The following is a 12,611-nucleotide window of genomic DNA, read 5'->3' as shown; positions in this document are numbered from 1 at the left end:
TCGAATTCATGGCTCGCCTTGTGTACCACCGTTTATCTCGAAGTCCCAAGAATCTTAATCAAACAAAAATTTGTCATCATGGATGATGAGAAGAAATTCATCGAAACGAAACCCAACGCTGTTGCACTGGTATCTCGAGGTCGTCATCACTGAACATGTGATCGTTGTGGACAACCTAGCCACTCCAATTCTCATTGCTATGAGATTGTGGGCTATCCCGGATGGTGGGATCATAACAGGGACCACAAAAATGAAATTCTGATGTTGTTAAGGAACCTTCGAAAAATACCGATGTAGTCTCTGTTTTAGAAGACAGAACATGTAATATTGGTAAAACCTTTTCGAATTCTACACTTGTTTCGAGCAATACATTGATAATTGATTAAAGTGCTACATATCATATAATTTTCGATTCTAGATAGGTCCCCAAATTAAAACCCTCCACCAAAACTTATGTAACTACCACCGATGGAGCCCTTGCGACGATTACTGGCGAGGTTTCAATTGCATTCACTGATAACCGTAGTTTGAGTTTTATTCAAGTCGTCACACCCTTGAATTATAATTTGTTATATGTTGTTTGTATAACCTTTGTCTTACATTTTATTGTGATTTTCTGGCCTGACTATTTTGTGTTTAGGGGTTAGACGAGGGGAACGTTACTACCTGGATTTGGTGTTTGATAGCACAAGGTAGTCGACTCAAGTTCTTTTCGTGTGATGCATCCAAGGGAGAGAAGAAAAAAAATCTAAAATTTGGCTATGGCTTTATGTCTGGGATAATGCTTCCTTTGGTTATTTGAAGAAGTTATTTCCAATTTTGTACTCGAAGTTTGACTTGTCCAGTTTTCAATGTGGTACTTGTGAATTAGCTAAAAGCCACAGTATTCCGTACTCCACGTTCGAACGAAGTTCAATTCCTTTATGATCATTCTAATGTATGGGATCTAAGCACACCCAGGGAAGTGCTTGCAAATTTGTTACATTTATCGATAATTGTACCCGAATGACATGAATTTGTCTTATGACTAAAGGTAAAATGAATGTATAAATACAACGACTCCATAAGTTGATTTAGTGAACTCATTGGAGTAGTCTACGAGACCCCCAAACCAATCGTCATTCGATAATACCTGGAAGAAAACCTCCTCCTCGTAGCTCGAGAGGTATTCTAAAGCTACATATGAGTTGGACCTTACTAGTAAAGTCAAACATTCGATGAGCAATAATGTATCAACCTATAGGTTATCAGATAATATCTAATACTGATGAATTAATTATCTATTGTATCTATTCGTAACAATGTGCAAGAAGTCTTTGCCCGTCCACAATGGATATCAGCAATGAACAAAGAGATGAAGTCCTTAAAGAAGAATGACACTGTAAACACAAAAGACATCAGAGATTGTTGAATTACCACCAAATAAAAAACATGTAGGGTGCCGATAGGTTTACACAGTCAAATATAATTTTGATGGACAAATCGAAAGATACAAAGCAAGATTCGTGGAGAAGGGATACACTCAAACATATGAAATTGATTATGATGAGACATTTGCTTTAGTAGCAAAACTCAGCGGCTTTAGATTTCTTCTATCATTGGCAACAAATCTCGACATTTACACCAATTTGATGTGAAGAATGTATTTTTGCATAGAGAATTAACTAAAGATATATACATGGAGCTCATGCATGGTTCAAACAAGTCGACTGAACATAGAATAAAGTATATTGATTGAAGAAATCATTGTATGGTCTTAGAGAAAGTAATTCTAATCATATTTTTTCCCGAAGAAGAAGAAAAATAAGATTACGAACATATTGTCTATGTAGGTGATATGATACTAATTGGTGATGATCCTAAGGAGTGACAAACGTTGCAAAGGTATTTGGCACGCAAATTTGGGATGAAGATCTTGGTCCATTGAAGTATTTTTTAGATTTTTCCGTTTCTCGTATGAAGGATGGTATCTTTCTGTCACAGAGGAAATATGCTCATGATTTATTATATAAGACCAGAATGTCAACTTGCCATCCAGTTGATATGTGACATATATCATTGGAAGAAGGGTTGAAGTTGTGGTTTGATCTGGATCAACCACCGCGTGATAAGAAGAGACATCAATTGTTAGTAAGAACATTGATGTATTTGGCTCATACGCGGCTAGACTTGGCTTATGCTTTGAGTGTGGTAAGTCAGTTTATGTATAACCTTAGAAAGCAACATATGGATTCATTGATGTAAATTTTACAATGTATGAAGTTAGCTCCAGGAAAAGAGATATTGTTCTCAAAGAATGGTCATTTGAAGGTTTTAGCGTATACTGATGCCAATTGGGCATGATCAATTGATGACAACTTCAACATCAAGTTACTTCATGTTTTTAAAGGTAATTTGGGGACATGGAGAAGCAAGAAACTGAATGTTGTTGCTCGCTCAATTGCCAAAGCAAAGTATAGGGGAGGGACCAAGATCCTTTCCTAATCTAAGGATGAGGATCCTCATGACCAAGGAATGTGGGCCGTTGGACGAAAATCCAACGACTACAAACAGGAGGATCCCTTTAAAGTTATAATAATTATAACCATTGGATTTTTATCCAACGATCCACATCCCTTGGTCATGAGGATCCTCATCCTTAGATTAGGAGAGGATCCTGATCCGGGTATTGCTTTGTGACACTAAAGCCGCATGTGAAACTTCGTTGTCAGAACTTGGAACGGTCAAACTTGAGGGATTTAGGCTCATTGAATCGGTCAAACTTGAAACGTGGTCCTTTGATCTACCGAGTATATGTCAGATGACCAACTACTTCATTGTCAGAATTCACCACACAGCTTAATGGATCATAGTTTAGTACTCTACATTCTATATCTATAATATGTTCATTCATACCAATATACCTGCTAAAACAAACCAACTCATTATCACAAAGAAAAAAAAAACTAAGAGTATCTAAATGAGCTCTTAAAAATTTAGGGAGAAGTAAAGTAAATCAACTCCTTATTTAACTAGAGATGTAAATAAGTCGAGACAAAGCGAGTACCAAAGTGCTCTTCTTCAAGCTCAAGATCAGCTCGAGTGCAAATAAAGCTAGTTGTGCTCAAGCTCTGTTCGAAGGATTTTTTTTTCAACTTGAACTTAAGCTTTGCTTGACTTGTACGTGGATTTGGTTGGGGCTTATGGTTGCTAGCTCATATCGTTTTTGAAACAAGCTTGAACATAAGTTTGGTCCGGCTTAATGAAATTTGAAATTACTAATGAGATAATTATGTACGTTGATTGAGAGATTTGTAATCAATACGAAGAAAGGATAATGAAGTGATGAACATGAATAATACTTTAGATTTAAGTAAGTTAATATAATAGTTGAACTTAATTTGGTATTACATCGTTTATTTTAATTATAAGATTAAAATGCCGTATACACTCATAGGTCAAACTTAACGAACAAACCAAACTTGAGATAAACTCAAGTTAATTCATAAAAAAAAATAATTAAAAATTTTCAAAAAAAAAAAAAAAACAATGGTCAAGCTCCACTCATTTTTCGGACAAGTTTATTTTGAGCTCAACTTATTTCTTTCACGACTAAGCCCGAGCCCTAATTTGCCAAACACACAAACCGAATACGAGTCAAACTCAAAGTGTATCAAGTCATGGATAGCCCAATATCCAACTTATGAGCATTTACTCTTGCATTTGAAGTATCGCGTTCAAATCTTCTTCCCATAGTTTAATATAGATGTTCTATCGTTTATCAAAAAAAAAAAAAAAAAAATTCTACAAAGAGATCAAGAAAGGGGAGTGGTCTAATATTCTAGTGAATGAGGTGTTGAGTTTTCACCCATGAACTAACCTACTGCTGCACACGTATGCGTGTAGTAATTGGCCTTTTTTAATTCAAAAATTAAGTTTTATTTCTCTTTTAGATCTAATTACGTATTTTTTTAATAAAAATTTCAAAAACAAAGGAAAAATAGTTAACCACCCACAACATGGGTTTGAAGATTCATTTAACATAATAAAATTACCATTTTGTCCTTATTTTGTTTGGGTAGTTGCTCATTATTATTCTCTGTTAAAGTGAGAGCATTGTAGGAATATTCAAATTTTCATCATTTTTCTTTGTATATAGATAAAATAAAAAAATAAAAAAAATAAAAAACTGTAGCGTAATAATACTAGGATTTTTTTTTATAATCATTGTGAAATGAAAGAATTGAACTCAATACTATAAAACTATAATTATTTAAAAGAAAATTGTCATTAACACTTCAAAATTCTCATTGTGTACTCCAAATTTTCTATATTTTTTTAGAAAGAAAAATACATTTGTGAGGAGTGCACAATGAAAATTTTAGAGTGCTAATAATATTTCCTTATTTAAATCACTCAAAAGTCAAATTTACAGAAGATAACAAAAACAATTTTCTTATAAAATTTCTCTCACAACAAGCATTCCACATGTTTATAAACATTATAAAATGGTTCATATTAACAAAACCAAGAAACCAAGTCCAAACATTTCGGGTCTTTTTTAATGTTTTTGTTTGTTGTTTTTGAGGTCTAGCGCAACAACTAAGCTCCCAAGCATAAACAATGATTATGATTCATTTGTGTCATAATCTAGTATTTTAGTCTTCAAAAATGCTTATACAAATCTCATACAAGAAGTCAAGACTGTAATTTATCTAATAACACAGATATTTTAGTCGGTAGCATAATATTAATTTGATTATATTCAATGTCGAGTTTAATAATTTCCGGGAAATTCAATCCACAAATATTTTTATTTTGAGGTATGATGTAGTGAGTAATATTTATTCCTTGGTACATATTGGATACATCCCTCCCGGTGGTCCAATTTTCTCCCGTGTAGTTGACATCATCTTCCAGGTACAGAAACAGAGATCTCCAAAACTTGGTCCAGATATCTTTGATTAAGAAATCTCATTAGAGGGGGACCACCAATCGGCTCCCATCCATCCTTGAGATCACATGATTAAGTTTTTTTACTGCCACTAATTATGCTTCAATAACCACATAATCTCAAAACAAAAATGAACACAAAACTGTTTAAACTTAACAAACCACCATCAATTTATACTTTTTACTTTCCAAAAGCCAGGTCAGGGGCAAATGATGCATGGTTAGGATGGACTAATATCACGAGTTCATAATCAATTTATTTCTCCAATACACATCTCGCTCATTGGAGTATAACTCTTATTTATTTGTCCTTAAGATGTAAATGTAGTTTTTTTTTCCTTACATTTCAAATTTGGATCTCTTCATTAAAGATGTTCTTAAGATATGTCATTATGTTCTTACAGTTTTCTGTGTTCGAATAACATAGTTGTGGATATATCGTTATGTTTTTACAGTTGTTGATATGCCAACAACATAGTTGTGAATATGGCCGATAAACTTAAATGCATATGTAGTGGATGAACTTCACTGCATGTACACTCTTTATAACTACCAGAAACTAACAAAGCTAAACCAAAACATAGAGAACTGAAAGACAAATTCAATTCAAACCCTACAATTCAAAGTTATTATTATATATGTCTTGTCTTCGTTTGATTCCTAAAGAAAACAAAAGGAGAAATAGCTTCAAAAATACAAGAGAACAAAAAGAAACAAGACCCCTCCATTCTTTGTCAATTTCTTCTCCAACCCAATATAATGTAACGGACAGTGTTTCTATTTGGCTTGGCTCATGAGATAAAAACTTCATCTCTCTCTCTCATCGGTTTGTTCTCATCTTTTTTCTTTTTGTTTTCTCTCTCATTTTCTCTTTTTTGTTTATTGGAGCAGCTAAAAGCTAGTGTCCCTCTCAAAGAAGAGAGGGTCTCAGCAGCGCTTGTGACTTTGGAAATGCTCGTGAGAAATCTGGAGCCTGTGATCTTTACAGTATTCACTATTTTTTCTCCTCTTCAAGTCCCTCTCCAGTCTCAACGTGGCAATGCTTGTGACTGGTTTTTCCACTTTCTGCAGAGCTTGAAAAAGTATGGTCTAGCACATTGGCTGGTGTGACGAACGAGCTGCACACCCTCTCTAGCACTGAATCGAACCCATCAACCACAATGTCCTGCATTGCACGATAGCATTGCAACATGTTTTCCTACACAAAGTTTGAAGTAGAAAAAAACATGATTTTTTGCATGTGAAGATGAATACTTTCATATAAAAGTGAATCCTATTTCTTTCGTTACACGAAAATGTTATCATTTGTTACATGCAAATTACAATCCGACATTTGCAATAACTAACTAAAATAAAAAAATGAAAAATTTGATACACATGACAAACTCTGGTTTATTTGCAAAAGGAAGTGACTCTTTACAAACATGAAGCAAAGTATTTTCCTAGGAAAATTACCTCATAATGGTAACTATAAAGAATATTTTTAATTTTTACCTTATTTACATATGAACAGTTGGATAGTGCTTTTTTAAAGCAGGGGAATTGCATAGGGAGTAACGCGTCAGAAGCAGAGAGGACAGCAGAGGCAGCAATTATTGATGGCTTGAACACCAAAAGCTCAACATCTGCAAACAACATAATGATTTGGTAAAAACTGTTCATTAAGTCCTTAACAGAATTGAATTTATTTCCATGTCAAAATTTATCTTGTGGAAGTAAAGTACCCTTTTGAGATTTGAAGATGATTTGGGTGGCTCTAGCTTTGAGAGCATGCAGCAATGGCGGGTCTTCTAGTTTGAACAAAGAAATGACATATGACATAAATGAGAAGGGTGTAATGGAACGCATTCTCCATTTTAGAGCTCCCAAAATCAATAATTCCATCCTTTGAATCGTTTGTATGTCGAATATGATGCCTCCATCACCCTATAAAATACCAAAACACACTTATCAAACTAACACCATTTTTAAATTAGCGGATGTGAATGTAGACACATTGACTACACTTCCATCACCCGAGTTTGAATCTCCCTCCCCGCAATTTAGGTTAGCTTAAAGTGGAATATGAGAATAAAAGAACACCATTTAAGTGAAAATTACGGATTAATCACCAAATTAATTAAAATGTTTATTTTAATTTACCTGAACATCAAGGAGAGAGAATTCTGATTTCCTCATCTTGGAAGCTAAAGAAATGCAGGAGACTGCAAGAAGCTTTATGAGCCATGGCTTTGGTTGCTGTTATACCAAACATGATTGAGATTTTATAAAAAAATTGAACCCAGTAAACAATTTCTATATACTATTTTGTTGGCACCAATTATTGATTAATAATTAATCCAATTTTTGGTTTTTAAAAGAAAGAATAGTGGTTCCAAATTGTTAATCTTTGAAGAAGCAAAACACCATGTTGTCCGTTTCTTTACCAGCACTCCTTGGCAGGACAAGAACCGATCGAGATAATTTACAGCAAGGTACAGTAAAAGGTCATCAGAGTTGCAACAAAGCTGCAATGACATAAAAAAAATAAAGTAAGGATAAAATAGAGTTTCTGGGGTTTTTTTATTTTTTTTATTTTACAAGATGAAACTTCAAACTGCTATAATACCTGTGAGATGGAAGCTATGGCTTCCCTTCGAATGGAGATGTCGAAGTTGCGGGCTTTCAGGCTTTGCAAGTAAGTCTCTGATGGCATGTGATCAGATTCAATGGCAAACAAGGAAGTGATTGTTTCAGGCTGGAAGTCATGGGAAATTGTAAGTGGGTTTTCGAGGTCGAAATCCATGGATGAGTCTGGTTAAGTTTTCAGTGAGTTTGAGGGCAGAGCACGCAAGGCATTGTAGAAAGGGAAGAAGCAGCAAAGTGGTGGGATAAAGAAAAGGCGGAGAATTTGAGTGTTTTATTTTTGGGTTGTTAAAAGAAAAGGAAGTGGAGTGAGAGAATGAGTGTGTGGGTGAAGACTTGGACTTCGCTCCTTTACAGCTCTCTATGACTCTCATTCTATTTTATAGTGTTTTGCCATTTGCATTGACATGTTGGGAAAGAAAAATTGGGATGCGAGAGGGTTATGATCGCATGGTTGGAGCTCACTGGAGTTTGCAACGTACCACAACCACATGATAGGTAAAAACTGGTGTTTTTTTATTTTTATTTTTTATGGTGGTCTATCTACACACTCATTTTATCTCTCACATACCTCTCAATTTTTTGTTGTCGAATTGAATGAATTAAAGAGAATTAATGGATAAAAAATTAATAAAAAAGTGTAGAAGTAAAAAGAGGTGTGTGAATAACATTATTATTTTTTTGCCAATACTTGTGCACTCTAGGAGTGCATTTTATTGTCCACCCGGTTCCTATTAGAGTATTTTAATCGTATAATTAGAATTGGAATAATTTATTTTATTAATTATTAGTTAAAAATCAATTCTTTAAAAGATTAATCAATTTAGCGACCATTTTTATCATTCATACAAGCAAATGGACTATTTATCATGAGAAAGTTTTTTTTTTTTTTTTTTTTTTTTTTTTTTTTGAAATCATGAGAAAGTTAATTGTTACAATATTATTGATTTGTTTTGTATGGATCACTAATGTTAATTTGATTGATTTTTTTTCCCGAAATAATCTTTTAAATGATGTTTAAAAAATTAAATGTTTAGAATTATGACATTTGCAATATTATAACACATCAACAATGTCACATCCCAATCTCGACTCCGCCATAGCACGATATTGTCCGCTTTGGGCTTACCATTCCCACAGTTTTGTTTCTGGGAACTCACGAGCAACTTTCTTGTGGGTTACCCATCCTGGGATTGCCGTCGCCCAAACTCACTTAACTTCGGAGTTCCAATGGAATCCAAAGCCAGTGAGTTCCCAAAAAACCTCGTGCTTTATGGTGGTGGGCATATACATATAAGGCACATCATCCCCTCTCCATTGGTCGATGTGGGATGTTACAATCCACCCTCCTTAGGGGCCTGACGTCCTCGTCAGCACACTCACATCACACGACAGAGTGGCGCTGATACCATTCTGGCACATCCCAGTCTCGGCTTCGCCATAGCACGATATTGTCTGCTTTGGGCTCCAACCATGCCTTCAAGGTTTTGTTTCTGGGAACTCACACGAGAACTTCCCAATGGGTCACCCATCATGGGATTGCTCTCGCCCGAACTCGCTTAACTTCGGAGTTCCGATGGAATCCGAAGCCAGTGAGTTTCCAAAAGGCTTCATGTTATAGGGAGGGAAGCATGTACATATAATGCACATCACCCCCTCTTCGTTGGTCGATGTGGGATCTCACAATCCACCCCACTTAAGGGGAACCCGACGTCCTCACCGGCACGTCCGTACTGAACGGCAGAGTGGCTCTGACACCATTCTGTCACATCCTAATCTCGACTCCGCTGTAGCACGATATTGTCCACTTTAGGCTTACCATTCCCTCACGGTTTTGTTTCTGGGAACTCACGAGCAACTTCCCAGTGGATCACTCATCCTAGGATTGCTCTCGCCCAAACTCGCTTAACTTCAGAGTTCCGATGGAATCCAAAGTTAGTGAGTTCCCAAAAGGCCTCGTGCTATATGGAGGTGAGCATGTACATATAAAGCACATCACCCCCTCTCCATTGGTCGATGGGGGATGTTACAATCCACCCCCCTTAGGGGCACTTACACCACACGGCAGAGTGGCTATGATACCATTATGTCACATCCTAGTCTCGACTACGCCATAACACAATATTGTCTGCTTTGAGCTTACCATTCCCTCATGGTTTTGTTTCTGGGAACTCACGAGCAACTTCCCAGTGGGTCACCCATCTTAGGATTGCTCTTGCCCAAACTCGCTTAACTTCGGAGTTCTGATGGAATTTGAAGCCAGTGAGTTCCCAAAGGGTGCTATATGGAGTTGGGCATGTATATATAAGGCACATTACCACCTCTCCGTTGGTTGATGTGAGATGTTACAAACCAAGATTAGATAGACAAGTAGATATACTCACAAGTGAATGCAAGTAGTTCCCTTTTCTTTTTCTTGTTATAGTTTAATTTTCTTTTACCTTTTTGTTATTCGAGCCAATCCAACCTTCCGCTCAAGTTTATGCATTTTGAAAATATGAGTAATTTCTTTTGTTTATGTATACTAAAACAAACAAACTGATATATGGATTGAGATTCAAACTGATTGAGGAGCTTGATATCTGTTTGTTTTAGTTTAATTGGATGTTCTCGGAAGAATTAATTGTCCATAACTTATCTACAAATTGATAAAGATACTTTTATCTAAAGATCATTTCAAGAACCTTATTGCTGAAATTATTTAATTCATTTCCTCCTGCATTGTGCAAAAACATAACTACAAAAGATGACAACAATAGGAAATTAATAATTAAAATTGTGTGTAAATGGTAAGTTTAAACATATAGTTGGCATTTACTACTACTTTATGATAATCATATGACCAACAATTGTTAGAATCTCGTTTAACTTTATTCATCACATGCAAGGCTGTGTTTATACAAAAATGCCACAAGCAACCAAGTAAGGTATGCACACATATATTGATCGACGGGGAGAATGAGGAGAGTTAATCCATCAGAAAATCAAAAGAGCTGATCCAAGTATCCCGAAATCATTATCCTTTTTTTACTAAGGTTCTAAGAATAATTCATTTCAATTTCCTGTATGTTATTATATTCTAAACAAGATATCCTGATAAAAATAATATTATATTATATGAGGGATCGTTCAAATGTACCCTATTGATAGACAGAGGCAAACTTGGAAGAAGGAAGAATAATGTTTATAAAATTTTGTATCATCTCAGTTAGCTCGTTGAATCCTAGAAACGAAACAAGTGGGTCTTAAGTTCACCACCCACACCACAATTCTTCGTATAAATTATTCAACAAAAGAAACAAGAAGGTGTGAAACGTTGCCGCTTTACACCAAACTATGTAACCACTCCAGTGAGAAGTCTTTAAGATCGATCCATTTCCTCTCCCATATTTTCTATAAATTAATTAAATGGCCCCAAATACAAACAATACAATTCAGTCATTTCATGTCCATGGCAGAGTGACAGCTCGAGCATATGTCCTGAATTGAATGAGTCTCCATTCTTCCTTACAAGCAGAAGAGACTAGTGAAAGGACAAAAATTTAGCACTTATATGTAGTTGTATCAATTTTTTCAATACTATATAACATTGAATGATATAGAAAATGAATGACTGAAATTAAACATAAAAGATTGAAATAACATGCATGATGATCACAAAGTGAAAATAATAACATATAAGTTATATAACATTGTGGGATTTGATTAAACTGAAGTCAATGAATAATATGTCATAAGTTGATTAAACTAATTAAAGTTCTATGATATTAGATATACATATCCACACAATAATAATCATTAAGTAGTCATTTATGAAACCTTGAGGTTAGCTTTGGCAATGAAAACAGGTATACTTTTCAGATATACTTTTCTCTTTTGTATATGTGCATATATATGCATATGCATCTAAACCATAATGTGTCTAGTATTCTCTTTTAAAACAGTTTTAACGCAAAATTTCAAATTGTCATGCTATAAATTTAAACTACATATTTAATGCATCTAATAAACAAAGAGTTTGTTTAATTGGTAAGTGCTTTTAAATGACTGAAAGCGTTTTTAGAAAAAAAATATTTTTGGATTTCAAATGCACTTAAAGTGTTTCCTGCAAAAAACATCAATTATATGCTTCTTGCAGGAAGCACTTCAAGTATTTTTTTCCAAGATTAATTTGCATTTTTATTAATGATTGGTTTCAAAAATATTTTATCTAAAAGCGTTTTCAGTCATTTAAAAACACTTCTCAAATTAGTGCATCTAGCAAAATTATGCAGTATACATTATGCACATATCCTAATCAAGTCTGTACATATAATATATTTACTTATATATTCACATAAACCACATCCATGTCAATAGATGTGCTTGCTTGATATTTCTTAACTATACCAAATAATTAATTAGTATTTTTTTTTTTTTTGTTCGTATAATTAGAGCTAGCTTAAGGTGAGAGTAAATACTAAAAATATTGATTTTATTCACTATATTTTTTTTACTGTATGACAGACACAATGGACTATTGATCATTAAGAACTTTCTAAATAAACGTCTGGTTTTATATAATTAAGGTGTTATGTCTCCTACAGCAGAAGCCGAAATCGTGGTCCCTTTTACTGCATGTGATGGACTGTAGAGGACTTTTCTATTCCCCGATAAATCATCAACCAAAACTCTAATAAGACTCTCTCAAAAGCCAAACATTCATATATACGACTGATCTTGTTGAGTGAAAAAGGTCCCCACATTCTCAAATGCACCGACTTTTGAAATTATTCACCAATCCAAATTAATACTTTGACCCATCACTTTTGATCCTGAAATCCACATGGAGCTACCTCTAGTTCCTTTCAATATATAATTAACGAAAAAGTCATCAAATTAAAGTGATAAATTTAATTAAATAACCTCAAATATATTGTATATAGAGAATATTAACGAAAAAGTCATCAGTTTGAATTAGGTCTTGACATTGTTGAAGATCACCAATACCTCATATAGTCTTGGAATCGTATATAATTAATAAAATTTGAAAATGACCAAATCAAAATAAAGAT

The 12,611-nt window shown here is 34.4% G+C and overlaps 1 protein-coding gene across 1 annotated transcript; it reads right to left on the bottom strand.

Moving 5' to 3' along the window:
• Positions 1-5,637: 5,637 nt before the first annotated feature.
• On the bottom strand, positions 5,638-7,910 carry LOC137741152 (putative cyclin-D6-1). Its single transcript, XM_068480955.2, is given in 7 exon segments — positions 5,638-5,980; positions 5,982-6,130; positions 6,427-6,557; positions 6,657-6,858; positions 7,075-7,170; positions 7,359-7,439; positions 7,541-7,910. Coding segments are annotated over 7 exon segments (957 nt in total). The 5' UTR covers positions 7,718-7,910; the 3' UTR covers positions 5,638-5,859.
• Between the last annotated feature and the right edge of the window lie 4,701 nt (positions 7,911-12,611).

The sequence above is a fragment of the Pyrus communis genome, chromosome 9, assembly GCF_041283825.1.
Source record: "Pyrus communis isolate YQ-2024b chromosome 9, ASM4128382v1, whole genome shotgun sequence".
Classification (NCBI taxonomy): domain Eukaryota; kingdom Viridiplantae; phylum Streptophyta; class Magnoliopsida; order Rosales; family Rosaceae; genus Pyrus; species Pyrus communis.
The sequence above is the reverse complement of the archived record's forward strand: the minus strand, read 5'-3'. Positions and strand labels throughout refer to the sequence as shown.